Source organism: Procambarus clarkii, chromosome 14 (assembly GCF_040958095.1).
Source record: "Procambarus clarkii isolate CNS0578487 chromosome 14, FALCON_Pclarkii_2.0, whole genome shotgun sequence".
Classification (NCBI taxonomy): Eukaryota; Metazoa; Arthropoda; class Malacostraca; order Decapoda; family Cambaridae; genus Procambarus; species Procambarus clarkii.
In genome coordinates, this window is record NC_091163.1 from 27,772,780 (window position 1) to 27,791,449 (window position 18,670).

The 18,670-nt window shown below is 43.5% G+C and overlaps 1 protein-coding gene across 1 annotated transcript in view; it reads left to right on the forward strand.

Annotated features, from left to right (window-relative positions):
• LOC123772962 (3-galactosyl-N-acetylglucosaminide 4-alpha-L-fucosyltransferase FUT3-like) overlaps positions 1–18,396 on the forward strand; it is a 334,661-nt gene extending 316,265 nt beyond the window's left edge. The window contains exons 7-8 of the mRNA XM_045766399.2: positions 4,141–4,857; positions 17,278–18,396. Of these exons, the coding sequence (XP_045622355.2) occupies positions 4,141–4,857; positions 17,278–17,319 (759 nt within the window). The 3' untranslated portion in view covers positions 17,320–18,396. The remainder of the gene's footprint in view (positions 1–4,140; positions 4,858–17,277) is intronic.
• Positions 18,397–18,670: the final 274 nt, after the last annotated feature.

The window sequence follows — 18,670 nt, forward strand, 5'->3', positions numbered from 1 at the left end:
AGCACTAAATAGCTTGCACTGAAATTCTAATGTGCTTGTTTTTGAAATTCAGAAATTCATATATATATATATATATATATATATATATATATATATATATATATATATATATATATATATAATACCTTATTAAATACCACCTCACCCCATCCACCTCGCTCAAATGTAGATATAAACAAAATCGGAGACGTGTAAGTTCTATTCAGCTGTGTATGTGTTAACTAAAGTCTTTGAAAATGTAATAAGTTTTACGAAACGCGCTCAAGTGTCGCGTCAGACTAGAAATAAAAATGAATTTTGGAGAATTGATTTTTGAATTACCTCCAACAGTGAAAAGAAATGTACGAAAGATTGAGAAAATTCGTGTTAGAATTATTAATCTTACTTTTTCGGTCATATTTATTAATATATATATATATATTTATATATATATATATATATATATATATATATATATATATATATATATATATATATGCGAACAAGCCTGAATGGTCCCCAGGACATATGCAACTGAAAACTCACACCCCAGAAGTGACTCGAACCCATACTCCCAGAAGCAACGCATCTGGTATGTACAAGACGCCTTAATCCACTTGACCATCACGACCGGACAAAATGAGGTGATAGCCGAGGCTATATGAACCACCCCACCGCCGGCACTCGGATAGTTATCTTGGGCATAGCATTTTACCAAATCACCTCATTCTTTGGGGGCACACGTGAGGAACACAAATGCGAACAAGCCTGAATGGTCCCCAGGACATATGCAACTGAAAACTCACACCCCAGAAGTGACTCGAACCCATACTCCCAGAAGCAACGCATCTGGTATGTACAAGACGCCTTAATCCACTTGACCATCACGACCGGACAAAATGAGGTGATAGCCGAGGCTATATGAACCACCCCACCGCCGGCACTCGGATAGTTATCTTGGGCATAGCATTTTACCAAATCACCTCATTCTTTGGGGCACACGTGAGGAACACAAATGCGAACAAGCCTGAATGGTCCCCAGGACATATGCAACTGAAAACTCACACCCCAGAAGTGACTCGAACCCATACTCCCAGAAGCAACGCATCTGGTATGTACAAGACGCCTTAATCCACTTGACCATCACGACCGGACAAAATGAGGTGATAGCCGAGGCTATATGAACCACCCCACCGCCGGCACTCGGATAGTTATCTTGGGCATAGCATTTTACCAAATCACCTCATTCTTTGGGGCACACGTGAGGAACACAAACTTGGCTTTATATTATATATATATATATATATATATATATATATATATATATATATATATATATATATATATATATATATATATATATATATATATATATATATATGGAAGGGAGTACCACCTCTAGCTGGAAGAAGGGGGACCCATAGCCTCGGAGGAAACCACGCATAACGCATTAGAGGGAATGTTTAGATCCCCTCCAATACAGTTTCTGTGTGCTTTTCTCCTACCACCCCCTTCCTTTTTATATATATATATATATATATATATATATATATATATATATATATATATATATATATATATTTATATATATATATATATTTACTAGCAGTACCCAGTAAATATATATATATATATATATATATATATATATATATATATATATATATATATATATATATATATATATATTTATATATATATATATATATATATATATATATATATATATATATATATATATATTATATTTACTAGCAGTACCCAGCTACAGCAACCTTCCCTGTCCCCTAGTCCTCCCAACCATTTCCCACTCCACTGTCCCCTCGTCCTCCCCACTCCACCATCCCCTCCTCCTTCCCACCATGCCCTACTCCCTTGTCCCTTTGTCCTCCCCACCATTTCCCATTCCCCCATCCCCTCATCCCAACCATCCCACACTCCCTCATTCCCTCGTCCTTCCCCACCATTACCCTCTCACTTGTCCCCTCGTCCTCCCCAATATCTCTCACTTCCGTCCCCATGTCATCCCTACCATTCCCCACTCCCTCGTCCGATGCCTTCCCAATGGTCTCATGTTCCCATCAGAAAATTGGGAACATCAATTGATCTGATGTTCCCATCACTGAAATATAAAGAAAAACAGTTAAAAAAATGAAATGAAAATATGAAAAAAATATAAAAATATACTATACTTACGAAATGAATGGGCTGGTAAACAACACAGCTCAATTCCAAAGCAATTCACACAAAATAATTAAACCAAAATTAAAATAAATCAAAATCTATGAAAATTCAATTTATCAGTGCAATCAAAAACATTGAAATGTAATTGTAACATATCTAGTATAGCATGTCTGTTGCTCTTACATGCAACAGATGGCGCTGTTTTTCAAGAAAAGCATAGTTTTACCTGTCACAGGTGTGGCATCTGTACTTATACTTACGAAATGAACGTTATGGTAAACAACACAGCTCAATTCCAACACAATGTCACACACAAAAAAATATTAATTAAAAGTAAATCGAAATCTATGAAAATAAAATTTATCAATGCAATCGGAAATATTGAAATGGAACTCGTGACATATTTAGTATAGCGTGCATGTTACCATTATGTGAAACAGATGGCGCTGTTTTTCAAAAATGCATGTTTTTACCTATCACAGGGGTGGCATCTATATAGTAGGTGCATAAAAAGAGGCGCCTATTCGAATGCAACGTTGTGTCAAAAATACAAATCAATCGGTAAAGAACTTTCGGAGATTACAGCGTGTGTGTGTGTTGCACTTACGTCCAACAGATGGCGCTGTCTAAAAAAAGCATGTTTTTTCCTGTCACAGGTGAGGCATGTATATAGTAGACATATAAAAAGACGCGCCTATTCGAATGCAACGTTGTGTCAAAATTTCAAAGCAATCTGTAAAGAGGTTTCGAAGATTTCCATCACATGAAATACACAGTTTTTAAAAAAAAAAAAACTGTTTTTTTTTACTGTCACAGACGTGACATTTATATAGTATGGATATAAAAACCTGCTCGGAGGCGAATGGAACGTTGTGTGAAAATTTCAAAGTAATTGGTGAAGAACTTTCGGAGATTAGTGATTTTGAACAAACGAACATTTCCATTTTTATTTATATATATATATATATATATATATATATATATATGTCGTACCTAGTAGCCAGAACTCACTTCTCAGCCAACTACGCAAGGCCCGATTTGCCTAATAAGCCAAGTTTTCCTGAATTAATATATTTACTATAATTTTTTTCTTATGAAATGATAAAGCAACCCTTTTTTCTATGTATGAGGTCAATTTTTTTTTATTGGAGTTAAAATTAACGTAGATATATGACCGAACCTAACCAACCCTACCTAACCTAACCTAACCTATATTTATAGGTAAGGTTAGGTTAGGTAGCCAAAAAAAGCTAGGTTAGGTTAGGTTAGGTAGGTTAGGTAGACGAAAAAACATTAATTCATGAAAACTTGGCTTATTAGGCAAATCGGGCCTTGAATAGTAGGCTGAGAAGTGCGTTCTGGCTATTAGGTACGACATATATATATATATATATATATATATATATATATATATATATATATATATATATATATATATATATATATATATATATATATGCATACTTAATAATGTCATAGGTGTTAAATTGTTGTGGATCCCCTCACACATTTGGCTGGAACTGCTCATGTAATTGAAGCCAAATTCAAATAATTGCTAACAGAATGTAATATGTCTATACTATAATAGGCCTAGCCATGAACAAATAATAATACAATACTATAAATTTTTATTCTAGAAAATATCAATTTTAGTTTATATTTAAGTACGTTAAAGTATACGAATACATCTTCGGGGCTAGGGCCACTATTTGGAGGAGAAGGGGTCGGATACTAGAAAACTTTCCTGCTGAATGTTCAGCAGTCAGCAGACTGCTCAACCTGTCAGAAGCATCACGGGAACATACTTGCTCAGCCTTTAAGAAATATAACACGGAGAATCGTGCATATGAGAGGTTGTTCTAGTCATTTAATAACTTGCTTGATATATTTATTTTTATTATTATGAGAATGGTTTCAATTGCCTATTTCTATGACTAAATATTAAATTTGAACTGATTTTCCCCAACTCTTTCCCAGATGTCAACGGCAGACGTGGTATTGATACACTTACGGAGTGTGGCAACTAGAGAGAAAGTGCTGATGGACCTAGGTCCCCGTGACCCTTCTCAGCCCTGGGTTATGTTTGAGCCAGAAACGCATTTACAGTCTAACTCCCTCTTCCATACGAATTATAAGTTGCTAAATGGGTTCTTCAACCGCACGATGCATCACCGGAGAGACTCAGACATCCTAATACTCAATGGGTTTATTGTGGGGCGTGGCCGGAACGCATCCTTCCTGCCTCCATCATGGCGTCAAGACCCTGTACTATTCCCAAACAAAATCAAGAGAAAACTGGCCGTGGCATTCGTTTCCAACTGTAAGGACAACAGTGGAAGGTTACGATATATCCAAGCATTGAAGAAATACGCTCCTGTTGATGTGTATGGCAGATGCGGCGACCTTAAGTGTGGAAGTTCTCGATATGCTGAGCATGCATACAAACCTGCAACGGATCCCTGCATGAGGATGGCTGGCGATAGTTACCTGTTTTATTTGGCGTTTGAAAACGCCTTGTGTTCGGACTATGTAACGGAGAAACTGTACAACCTTCTTTACTATCCACTAATTCCGGTGGTGCTCGGGGCGGCCAACTACAGCGCCCTGATGCCTCCTGGCTCCTACATCAACGCCCTCCACTACACACCCCAACAACTGGCTTACAAACTGAAGCACCTCGCCAATCACCCTCAGGTATGCATAAAGGCGTACTGGTAATGTGTGCCGCTCGTGGCTAAAATACAATATTGTGCCCCTTCTTTTTTCTCAAATACTCAAACCCGCACACCTCCTATACTATTAACGTTCTAACACCTAACCTTACATGGACCTGCTTCCTCTCCAGTTTATAAATAACAAATATTTTACAAAAGATTTACTACTGGTCACATTCGAATTTTTTCGAGCATGGGATCGCTCATATTCTCTGTTCAAGTCGAACCTCTCATTGCTTCACGCATGTTCTATAAATACTAATAACTGGCAAGAGAGCCTTCATATCTAACGTAACCTAATTATTCATTAAATTTAATATATAGTTATATTAATATACTTTTGAGAAAACAAAATTATTTGAAATTTCATTACCTAAAAATTGATAAATGCGTCTTTGGGGTCGGCTGCTGCCTACATGAAAATATATTGAAAATAGGTTGCCATCATACAGCCTCAGGCTATGTTCATTTCATTTAGCGGCTGACCCCAAAGATGTATTTATCAATTTCAATATACTGTTAAAGTGGGGTGAGGACGTGTCACCTGGACTCTCCGGTTGTTGACATCAGTCGTTGCCTGGTGCTGGCTGTGTGAGGGTGGGCGCTGTTTGGCATGTCTGGCGACATGGGGACCCCCCTACCTCCTGTTAGCCGGACTGAAACTATTGGGCTTGAATTTTCTGGCCGAGCTTCGTACCCTGCACTTGAGATTGTGTTACTGGATACGCTACGAGATCGTGTTGCCGACGTATATGGGCTCCAGCTGTTAACAACCAACTGGGCCCTCGTGAAATTTCACTCCGCGGCAGTTTACCGGGACTTCGTGGCAAACTATAACGGGCAGACATTTACGCTCCCTGGAGATGGTGGTACTATCACTATTTCGGACCGCTGTTGCACTATGACGTATGTAGCTCTGCATAGTGTGTCTTTCGAGTTTTCGGAGGCCCTGCTACGAAGGTATTTTGGCCAGTTTGGAATGGGGGTTTCCCTCCGAATGAACTCCGTCTCTTCTGGCAGGTGGCGTGGAGTCTCGTGTGGGACCCGGACTCTTGGCCTGCGGCTCAAGTCTCCTGTTCCCTCCAGGGTTACCTTAATGGGCTACACGATACAGGCGTTCTACGCAGGGCAGCCACGACAATGTTTTTCGTTGTGGCCTTGAGGGACACCAGGCGGCTGCCTTGCACTGGGGTCGCAGTTGCACCTGTTAATTTATTCCGAGTAGAGGATTTTCCCCCGTTGGTGGCACAGGACCTGTCGCCTAGTGATGGTGTAGGTATGGAGGTTCCCCTGCCCCTGATGATCTGGTGGTGTTACCTGGTTCCTCGGCTGGTGTGCCAGTGCGTCTGGAAGGTGGTGTGCGTGACGGGTGGTGGTGTGTGGGGCCCCGTTCCCGTGGTCGGCCTCTTCACTGCCACAGGATTCCTCGCCCCTCTGCGCTTCTTCTCCTCTGCAGGTACATGCTTCTCCGCATATTCCCACGCCTGTGCTGGTTCCTTCACTTCTGACGGCTGCGCTTGCTCTTTCTCCTGTTCCGGTTGCCTCTGTGGGTGGTAGCCTCCTCCCTCGTGTCAATGAAGCTGAAATACTACAGGGTCGTGCTCGGCCAACTATAGGGCCGCCTACTTCCAGCTCTTCTCGGGCGCCTCCTGTGGGGGTGGGGGGGGGGGGGGGGTACAGCTCCAATGGTCAACGTCCGGTCTCGAAGCGTTCGCGCACGGATTGCAGTGTGTCGCCACCTCAAATCTAGGTTGAGGAATGTGAGGATGAGGAATGTGCTGTTGTTTCCTCTGCAAGCTCTGCTTCCGTGGATTGTGTGCCTGCATCATCCCCTGCGCCGCCTACTGTTGGCTCCCCTCCGTGGCGGATGCCCCTGGAGATAGAGACCTCTTCGTGGTGTTGACGAAGGACGTGCGCCGGGAGGCCTCACGAAGGCTCTTAGCTGCCGCTTTGAGCTCAGGGGACAGTATGGTGCTCCTGTAGTTGCCTCGAATCTTTTCTCCTTCTGCAATAAGTTCTGATTGTAAGGTGTCTTTGGTGGTGACCTTCTTTTGTGTCTCGAGGTCGAATATGTCGTCCAACAGGATCTCCAACTCCACTTTCCGGGCCATCTCACTTGGTCTGGACAAAACGTGACAGTTTATACCCAGATTTAGGAGAGTGACTTGGTCCTCAGTGAGGTTGATTCCAGCAAGGTTCAGGAAGCCGTCTCTTGGTCGTGGAATCGCCATAGGTCCTCCATATAATGTTGTTAGTTTCTTGATTATCCTGGTTTCGGTGTTGAGGTGATGTCGAGGTGTAGCTCGATACGAGTACGGAGGTTTTCGTCGATGTTGCTGTTTCTCCATTAGTTTGTAGCATGAAGTAGTTGCGTTTTGTTGTCTTTGATTTCATTTTCTGCCTTGTGTATTTGATTTCGAATCAGATCTTGGCGATATTTTATCGTGAAGGCTTGCTGCTGGGACGTGCGTTTTAATATTAGTATATTTTGGTAGCAGTCTTTCTTGTAAACATATATTATAAAATATGACCGAAAAAGTAAGATTAATAATTCTAACACGAATTTTCTCAATATTTCTTATGTTTCTTTTCACTGTCGATGGTAATTGAAGAATCAATTCTCCAAAATTCATTTTTATTTCTAGTCTGACGTGACACTTGAACTTCGTTTCATAATAACTTATTAAATTTTCAAAGACTTTAGTTTACACACACACAACTATAACCTGCAAACACTAAACAGAGTTCTACAATGCTATCATTGATTGGTTGATAAAGATTAAGTCACCCAAGAGGTGGCACGGGCATGAATAGCCCGTAAGTGGTACAATTTTTTTTGAGTAATTCTTTTCAGTATTCTGAGGTTGCAGTTAATAGTCAAGCTGTTATCGCAGGGTAGGATACTGCTTCACAGTCTTTATGAGGGTGTAAACCTGCTGGACACCTTTGTTGACCAGGAGAGTGGCTGTGTTGATGGCTTCAGGGTGGCCACTGCAAGATTCAGGAACTCTTAAAGCTCTTCTAAGGTCGTTGGCTGCTTCACATTCCAGAAGATAGTGAAGTAATGGCTTTTCTGAGACAGTTTGGCAGAAGATGCACTCTCTCTGTCGGGGTTCACCAATCTCCCAGTTGCATCTGTAACCTAGACGTAGTCTATATAACCTAACTGCTAATTCCCTATGGATTCCTTTTGGGATATTTAACCATTCTAATTTGGTTGCCTGATGCTATCGTTTAAACAGCTTTCATCTTATATACCCGCATTTGGGTGAGGTGATATGTTACAACAGTTTTGGATGAGTGGATGAGATGAAAAAAACTTTCAACACAAGAAAGACAAACTGTCAACACAAGACAGAACACGGTGCATTGGGTATAAATTGGGTAAATTAAAGGGAAGAATGAAAGTAACTGCAAAGGGATTATTGGCCCATATATATTGAAGCTTCTATATTGGTGCGGAGTCTTGAAGTGGGTAGAATATAGTTGTGCATTAATTGGCTGTTGATTGCTGGTGTTGACTTCTTGATGTGTCGTGCCTCGCAGATGTCAAGCCGCCTGCTATCGCTGTATCTATCAATGATTTCTATGTTGTTTGTTAAGACTTCTCTGGTGATGGTATGGTTGTGGGAAGAGATTATATGTTCCTTAATGGAGCCCTGTTGCTTATGCATCGTTAATCGCCTGGAAAGAGATGTTGTTGTCTTGCCTATATACTGAGTTCTTTGAGGCTTACAGTCCCCAAGTGGGCATTTGAAGGCATAGACGACGTTGGTCTCTTTTAAAGCGTTCTGCAATGTGTCTGGAGAGTTTCTCATGAGTGGATAGGCCGTTTTTTTGGTTTTATAGTAAATCGTCAATTGTATCTTCTGATTTTTGTCTGTAAGGATAACGTTCCTATTAACAATATCTTTCAGGACCCTTTCTTCCGTTTTATTAGCTGTGGAAAAGAAGTTCCTGTAAAATAGTTTAAAAGGGGGTACAGGTGTTGTGTTAGTTGTCTCCTCAAAGGTTGCATGGCTTTTCACCTTCCTTCTTTTGATGTCTTCATCGAAACCATTAGAGAAGTCGTTGTTGACTAGGACCTGCCTTACCATACAGAGTTCTTCATCGACTTGCTTCCATCCTAAGCTGTTGATGAGAGCACGGTCGACATAAGCGTTAACAACACTCCAATTGTACCTGTCTGGGCAGTCACTGTTGGCATTGAGGCACATTCCTATGTTTGTTTCCTTAGTGTAGACTGCAGTGTGGAAACCTCTGCTCCTTTCCTTGACTGTTACATCTAGAAAGGGCAGCTTCCCATCCTTCTCCATCTCGTACGTGAAACGCAACACAGAATTCCGCTCACATGCCTCTTTCAGCTCCTGCAGATGTCTGACATCAGGTACCTGTGTAAAAATGTTGTCAACATACCTGCAGTATATGGCTGGTTTCAAGTTCATGTCGACTAAGACCTTCTGTTCGATGGTACCCATGTAGAAGTTCGCAAACAGGACACCTAGGGGAGAACCCATGGCGACCCCATGTACTTGCTTATACATGTGCCCATCCGGGCTCGAGAAGGGTGCCTCTTTAGTACAAGATTGGAGTAGTTTCCTTAAAATGTTTTCTGGTATGTCAAGAGGAGTATATGCCGGATCACGATATACTCTGTGCGCAATCATCCCGATTGTTTCATCCACAGGTACGTTGGTAAACAGTGATTCTACATCCAACGAGACTCTTATCCCTGCGGCCCGTGTTCCCCGCAGTAAGTCAACAAATTCCTTTGGAGACTTCAAGCTGAAGGCGCAAGGGACATAAGGGGTCAGCAAGCCTTTCAGTCGCCTTCTCAGTCTGTACGTGGGTGTGGGTATCTGGCTGATGATTGGCCAAAGTGGGTTTCCAGGCTTGTGTGTCTTAACATTTCCATACGCATACCCAGGTTGGTATTCCCCAATAATCTTTGACAGGTGGAGTCCGAATTTCTTGGCGTTCACAGTTTCAATCAATCTGTTAATCTTTGCTTTCAATTCGGCTGTAGTCTCCTTCGTTACCCATTGGAATTTACTTTGGTCAGAGAGTATGAGGTTCATTTTCGCCAGATATTCGTCTTTTTAAGAATGACGTATGTTGGCGACTTGTCACCTTTCCTGACAACTATCTCCTTGTTCTCACGAAGGCTCTTAGCTGCCGCTTTGAGCTCAGGGGACAGTATGGTGCTCCTGTAGTTGCCTCGAATCTTTCCTCCTTCTGCAATAAGTTCTGATTGTAAAGTGTTTTTGGTGGTGACCTTCTTTTGTGTCTCGAGGTCGAATACGTCGTCCAACAGGATCTCAAACTCCACTTTCCGGGCCATCTCACTTGGTCTGGACATAACGTGAGTTTATACCCAGATTTAGGAGAGTGACTTGGTCCTCAGTGAGGTTGATTCCAGCAAGGTTCAGGAAGCCGTCTCTTGGTCGTGGAATCGCCATAGGTCCTCCATATAATGTTGTTAGTTTCTTGATTATCCTGGTTTCGGTGTTGAGGTGATGTCGAGGTGTAGCTCGATACGAGTACGGAGGTTTTCGTCGATGTTGCTGTTTCTCCATTAGTTTGTAGCATGAAGTAGTTGCGTTTTGTTGTTTTTTATTTCATTTTCTGCCTTGTGTATTTGATTTCGAATCAGATCATGGCGATATTTTATCGTGAAGGCATGATGCCTTGCTGCTGGGACGTGCGTTTTAATATTAGTATATTTTGGTAGCAGTCTTTCTTGTAAACATATATTATTAAATATGACCGAAAAGTAAGATTAATAATTCTAACACGAATTTTCTCAATATTTCTTATGTTTCTTTTCATTGTCAATTGTAATTGAAGAATCAATTCTCCAAAATTCATTTTTATTTCTAGTCTGACGTGACACTTGAACGCGTTTCATAATAACTTATTAAATTTTCAAAGACTTTAGTTTACACACACACAACTATAACCTGCAAACACTAAACAGAGTTCTGCAATGCTATCATTGATTGATTGATAAAGATTAAGTCACCCAAGAGGTGGCACGGGCATGAATAGCCCGTAAGTGGTACAATTTTTTTTCACTATTCTGAGGTTGCAGTTAATCGTCAAGCTGTTATCGCGGGAGAGGATACTGCTTCACAGTCTCTATGAGGGTGTCCAGCTGCTGGACACCATTGTTGACCAGGAGAGTGGCTGTGTTGATGGCTTCAGGGTGGCCACTGCAAGATTCAGGAACTCTTAAAGCTCTTCTAAGGTCGTTGGCTGCTTCACATTCCAGAAGATAGTGAAGTAATGGCTTTTCTGAGACAGTTTGGCAGAAGATGCACTCTCTCTGTCGGGGTTCACCAATCTCCCAGTTGCATCTGTAACCTAGACGTAGTCTATATAACCTAACTGCTATTTCCCTGTGAATTCCTTTTGGGATATTTAACCTTTCTAATTTGGTTGCCTGATGCTATCGTATAAACAGCTTTCATCTTGTATACCCGCATTTGGGTGAGGTGATATGTTACAACAGTTTTGGATGAGTGGATGAGATGAAAAAAACTTTCAACACAAGAAAGACAAACTTTCAACACAAGACAGAACACGGTGCATTGGGTATAAATTGGGTAAATTAAAGGGAAGAATGGAAGTAACTGCAAAGGGCCTATTGGCCCATATTTCTTGATGCTTCTATATTGGTGCGGAGTCTTGAAGTGGGTAGAATATAGTTGTGCATTAATTGGCTGTTGATTGCTGGTGTTGACTTCTTGATGTGTCGTGCCTCGCAGATGTCAAGCCGCCTGCTATCGCTGTATCTATCAATGATTTCTATGTTGTTTGTTAAGACTTCTCTGGTGATGGTCTGGTTGTGGGAAGAGATTATATGTTCCTTAATGGAGCCCTGTTGCTTATGCATCGTTAATCGCCTGGAAAGAGATGTTGTTGTCTTGCCTATATACTGAGTTCTTTGAGGCTTACAGTCCCCAAGTGGGAATTTGAAGGCATAGACGACGTTGGTCTCTTTTAAAGCGTTCTGCTTTGTGTCTGGAGAGTTTCTCATGAGTAGGGTGGCCGTTTTTTTTGTTTTATAGTAAATCGTCAATTGTATCTTCTGATATTTGTCTGTAGGGATAACGTTCCTATTAACAATATCTTTCAGGACCCTTTCTTCCGTTTTATGAGCTGTGGAAAAGAAGTTCCTGTAAAGTAGTCCAATAGTGGGTACAGGTGTTGTGTTAGTTGTCTCTTCAGAGGATGCATGGCGTTTCACCTTCCTTCTTTTGATGTCTTCATCAAAACCATTGGAGAAGCCGTTGTTGACTAGGACCTGCCTTACCATACAGAGTTCTTCATCGACTTGCTTCCATCCAGAGCTGTAGCTGAGAGCACGGTCGACATAAGCGTTAACAACACTCCTATTGTACCTGTCTGGGCAGTCACTGTTGGCACTGAGGCACATTCCTATGTTTGTTTTCTTTGTGTAGACTGCAGTGTGAAAACCTCCGCTCCTTTCCATGACTGTTACATCTAGAAAGGGCAGCTTCCCATCCTTCTCCATCTCGTAAGTGAAATACAACACAGAATTCCGCTCAAATGCCTCCATCAGCTCCTGCAGATGTCTGACATCAGGTACCTGTGTAAAAATGTCGTCAACATACCTGCAGTATATGGCCGATTTCAAGTTCATGTCGACTAAGATCTTCTGTTCGATGGTACCCATGTAGAAGTTCGCAAACAGAGCACCTATGGGAGAACCCATGGCGACCCCATCTACTTGCTTATACATGTGCCCATCCGGGCTCAAGAAGGGTACTTCTTTAGTACAAGCTTGGAGTAGTTTCCTTAGAATGTTTTCTGGTATGTCAAGAGGAGTACAGGCCAGATCACGATACACTGTCTGCTATCATCCTTATTGTTTCATCCACCGGTACGTTGGTAAACAGTGATTCTATGTCCATCAAAGCTCTTATCCCTGCAGCCTGTGTTCCCCGCAGTAAGTCAACAAATTCCTTTGGAGACTTCAGGCTGAAGGCGCAAGGGACATAAGGTGCCAGCAAGCCACTGAGTCGCTTCGCCAATCTGTACGTGGGTGTGGGTAACTGGTTGATGATTGGCCGAAGTGGGTTTCCAGGCTTGTGTGTCTTGACATTTCCATACGCATACTCAGGTTTATATTCCCCAATAATCTTTGACAGGTGGAGTCCGGATTCCTTGCCGTTCACAGTTTCGATCAATCTGTTTACCTTTGGTTTCAATCCGGCTGTAAAGTCTTTCGTTACCCTTTGGAATTTAGTTTGGGCAGAGAGTATGAGGTTCATTTTCGCCAGATATTCGTCTTTTTTAAGAATATACGTCATTCTTAAAAAATGAAAATGAAAAGTCAATTAAATGACCTTTAATTGATTTGAGATCCTACTCAAATCAATTAAAGGGCGATTTGAGTAGGATCATTGGAACACGTTTGTCTCACTAATTATTGTAAATATTGTCACGTGGGGTGGGCCGGGGCTCTGCTAGCACTCGGCTGCTAAGGGCTCAAAAGGCCGAATACTCAGCCCCTCCGACTCCCGGGATTCACCGGAGTCTCCTTGGTCACACAGGAGAGGACCAACAATACCCACCTCCGCAGGTCTTTGCTTCCATCACAAAAGGGGGTGCCACTGATTCACCCTGGAAGCCCTTCAGTCAAACACGGGGAAACTACTGTTAACAGTTCCGGCCTAGACCCGTGGAGGAGTGAAGGAAGACTCAGGCTTACCTTATAACAATAACCTCCCTGAGTCTTGCCTGCCAGACAAAAATGTTGCAGGAACTCCTTTCCCGCCTGTCTCCTCTATCTTCTTTTTAACAAGGTCGCCAGCTGGGTTATTATATCTGCACCCCAGCCATGCAGTTCAGCGGGTGTATTATATATTGTTTGTAGCCAGAAGATTGCTACTCCCATAGATCTGCTACTTGACTGTCGGCCCAGGGTACTCTCCCAGGAAGGTCTGTGTGGCTTTACCTCTCTCTAGCCACTACGTTACTAGTTGCCACCATTCAGGCACTGATACTGATCGGATGGCTAAGGGTACACTTTTATATAAGTCCGTGCTGTCTTTACCACTCTCCAGGCAATAAGAATTTCTATAGAGAACGTAGTGTTCCCTAGGTGGTACTATGATAACCTTCGTGTATGCTCATAGAGAAATATTATAAATGGAGGCACACTTAAACACAATGATAAAATGTGTGAATTTACTGACGCAAATTACATGAACACACATACAATCACAAGTAATACATGAATATGAAAATAAGGATAATAAGTCTGGAGATCGTCAGCCTCTTCTTCCACGACCTCCAACACTCCTTCAACTGGGCAAAAAGACAGGAGTCCCACACTCTCTCACAGGAGGGCCTCTTCACCACGTCGGCGCCTCTTCTTCACTGTCCTGCCATCCATACACACTGTCCCCTCTGACAGTCCTGGACACAAGCTGCCCTGCAGCCTATTCTACTACTAAAGTATTAATGTCCTATTGCCACAAACATAAGTAAATATTGTGGCCTAACTAGCCTACTCACACAAGGGGTAACGGGAGGGAAAATTATCTACCTTACATTCCTGGCTCACGACGCCTGTCCCTCGATGGTGTGAGGTTCCCACGCTTCCTGAGTCGATCCTTGACGATCCAGGAACGTTCCACAGGTCCTCAGGTGTCGTGGAGCCTTCGCGTCGTCGCCGTACCAATCCCTGAGATTCAGCTACCCCAATCCTGGTTCATCGATGGGCGCTGAGCTAATCACTATTTTTCCACACTCGCCCCTTCCACAAGGCGTTGCTCCTTGTCCTAGGAACGGTGTCGTCCTTCCAAAACCCTCAGTGGATGTAACCCAATCACAGCTAGGCTTGCCCGCCACACCTTTTCAGGCCCTCACGTCCAGCGTCCCCGCCCAGCGTCGTCGCCGAATATTTTCCAAGTTTGGCACTCTTTTGCTCAATAAACTTGGTTCCTTTTTACTTCCCAGAAGCGCGGGGTCTCCAATACGTGAGATGGGCTGCGATAGCCAGCTCTAATCCACTAAGAAAGGCTTGTAGAGCCTCAAATCCTTGAGAGCAGACCGAGGTGCGTCCTCTCGCCTTCACGGTCAGTTCAACTCTGACGTTGGCGCCGCCCGGGGCACTCGGTGACGTCGTGGCGGGCCCTGATTGGTCACCCGCGACCTAAGTCGGCCAATCCGCGATCGGCTAGTGTCCCTTCCAAAACGTCATATCTGCATTAGGGGATACTCTTTCATTTTATATCAGGGCGCCAATTTCCCCTTACAACTTATAATGTAACTTTCTCCCTTAACTGGCAGCCGGTCTGGTCGCCACATATATCAATAGACTCCCTGAACCTCAGAGAATCAGTAGGGAGAGCTGGTATGACTCTTAAAGCGGGCAAACGAAAGAAATAGGAGAGGGCACCGTAACAATATTTACTATGTCATGCTTATATGATCCATGTGTTGGCCTGTTGGTGGGTATGAATAGGAGCTGCATCGTATGGGCCAATAGGCCTTCAGCATTTCTTGTGCGGCTCATATTTGTGTCCACCTAATTCCCATTCATTTGTGATTGTGCCTCACCTAATTCTACTATCCTGTCTATTGTCTCCTGTCCTGCTGCACAGTCTTTCCTTCCTTCAAGGATACATCTATCCTGCTTGTAGGATCCGTCCTAGTCTCTCTCAGATGAGGCTTCATGGGGCATAGATAGGAAGCTGCATTGTGACTGCCTCGACAGTTGCGACAAAATAAGACGATTTTTTCACTTTTTTTCAATCTTGACTCTACACTCTCGCGAGTCGTGTTTCTTACCACAATACTGACACTAGGGGTTAAACTGGCATTTCCATGCCATATGTCCCCAACGTGAACACTTCATGCATAATATGGGCTCCTCAATGTATTTTGCAACTTTCCTGAAGCCTAGTCCTTGCACAAAAATTCTTTCCGGCGCCTCACCCTTTACCAAGGCAACAACCTGGCTTTGTTTGTCACTACGAACGCTGTTCCTCTTTGCCCATACAACACTATCATTGTTGAGAAGAAGACAATCAGAATCCAAATAAGTTGGATACCTAAAAACTATGACTTTGGTGTGCATAATACCTTCTTCCGGAGTAACTATTCAACCCATTCTCGCACTTTCTTACGGACAATATTGACTTATTAAATACGTGCATATGTGACATACTAAACATACTAGTTTACCTTGAAAAGCTTCATAGAAAACACCGACCTTACCTAACCTTCTTAGTATGTTAAGATAAGCATCTTATCTCTTCGTAATTACAATTAATACTTAACCTATACCTATTGTGAGATTTTTTTTTCTCTGACAATTATCAAAAGAATTAAGTCCTATTGATGTTACGTTAATTGTAACTACCTCGCAAGAGAGGCAGACCTTAAACAGCAAGAGCTGCCACCGGGTGATTGTCAAGTTCGTGGGGGAGGAGGAGTATCGGGACTTCCTCCGGCGGAACGAGGGGCGTTCATTGCAGTTGCCGGATGGCGCCGGCTCCGTTACGATCTCGGACCGAAGTGGTGCCCTGACATATGTCAGTGTGCACGGTGCGCCCCTGGAGTTCCCTGACGACCTTCTCCGGCGCTTCTTCGGGAAGTATGGTGTAGTCATCAGTGTGCGGGTGAACAAGCTGTCCTCGGGGAAGTATGCTGGGAAGCAGACGAACGTCCGTACATTAGGTATGCACCTGCGGTCGGATATCCCATCTTCTGTCCGGCTGCTGGGCTACTACGTTCGGGTGTACTATGCCCGGCAGCCCCGTACTTGTTTCCGGTGTGGCCAGTTGGGGCATCAGGCTGCCGGGTGCTCTGAGACACCTGCTGCACCCGTTAACTTATTCCGGGAGGAGGATTTCCCGCTGCTCCCTCAGGGCGTGGATTCCGGGGATGAAGTGGAGCAGGTCCCAGTCACCCGACATGCCCCCGGTGCTTGTTGTCCCTCAGCCGAGTGCATCTGCGTCTTCCTCGACTCCTGCTGCTGCGCCTGGTCCTGCACCCTCGCCAGGTGTTCCGGCTGTGCTGGGTGTTGGGGGGGCTGCGGAGCATCCTGTTATGTGCGGCCCGGTTCCCCATTTGGTTGAGGCTGCTGCAGTACTGCGACGGGCGTTGGTTCGCACGGTTCGTGAGGGCCGTGGTTCTGGGTCCGCCTCCGGCTGTGAGGATGTGCGGCCAGTGCCCAAGCGTTCTAGGCGCTCTTCTACTGCTTGGGCTGATATGGAGGACTACGACGCGGGTGGAGCTTCGGGAGATGGTGTGGCGGTTCCGGGTGCCTCGTGTTCTACGACGCTGGTGGTGGCTGATGTCCATGTGTCAGCTGTTGACGATGATTGTGCGTCTAATTTACCTCCTGTTCTTTCTCCTGCAGAAGGTTCTACGCAGTGGGAGGTGGTTGCTCCTACAGGCGTAGATGGTGTGGATCCTGGTGCGAGCCGAGGCATCAAGCTGGTGCTGAAAAAGGATGCCAAGCGTGGGGGGTCCCAGCAGGTACAACGTTCAGTGGTTGCCGAGGGGCCCTGTGATGCAGCTGAGGAGGCTCCCAGTGTGCTGCCCATTGCCCGGCCTCATGGGAAGGTGCCTCTCCCTCTCATCTTGGCCTCCGAAGTGGCGATTGATGATGACCATCCGTTGAATTTTGAAATTGTTGACTGTGTGCGTCCTGATCCGTGGTGCCCTTCTACCATCTGGATTCGTCGGGCTAAGTGTTTTATTGTAGGTGTGCCAGAGTTAATGCCCGATCCTCGTACGCTCAATAGTGACCATGTTTCGGAGGACATTATGTTACTTTGGGAGGCGTACTGTATTCGCTTCCCGGCGGAAGAGTGGCCAGACAAGTATGAGATCTTTTCGTAGTCTGTGTGCTTGCTGTGTGTTTGGTGTGGTGTTGTGATGTTTTGTTGTATTTTTCTTTTGTTTTCTTGTGTTTTTGATGTCGGCCCTTCAGGCCGGTGTTTAGTGACTTTGTATGGTTGTGTATTGATTTGTTTGTTTCTTGATGTGCTTTGTTGTTGCATTCTTGGTCCTTCAGGCTAGTTGTTGTGTTTATGCCTGATTTGTTTTCAGGTGTGCGTGTTTATTGTAATTGTTTATTTTGGCCTCGCCTTTTGTTTACGAGGCGGATGGCTTGGTGTGTGTTTTTTTTATTAATGTATTGATTTTATGTTGCTTTACCTGTTGTACGTGTTTGGACAGTCTTGTGTTTGCACTGTTCTGTTTCCTGCTATGCCTCTTGTTGTATGTTTTGTTTTTCTGGAGGTGTTGTTTTGTACTGTGATTGTTGGATTGCCATTGTATTCTGTTTTGTGCTTTGATGTATGCTGTATTTTTCATGTTTTTCTTGTGTATGTGTTTTGTTGTGCTATGCTGTCGGCCCTTCTGGCCGGTGGTCTATTGTTTTCCTTTATGTATTCTGTATTTTTATTGTATTTAATTTGCATGCTCTGCATGTAAAATAAAAAAAAAAAAAAAAAAAAAAAAAATGAACAAAGTGGTGCCCACTGGTGACGCAAGCTTGCAATCAATATTGTCATGGCTTCGCGGTGAACGAATACTAAAATCACAAAACTTGACTAGCGCTCGCTGCTCTTAACGAGGTACCAAGTAACAAGGCCGTTAATCCAAGAATGATAACCCCATATAAAAATCTTACGTTAACACTTGTCTCTCAGGAGAATCAACAACAAAAGTTACTCTAATTGAATTTAAACAATTACGTTAACACACACGTGTTTCAACGACACTTAAATGGCAGCAATAACTCG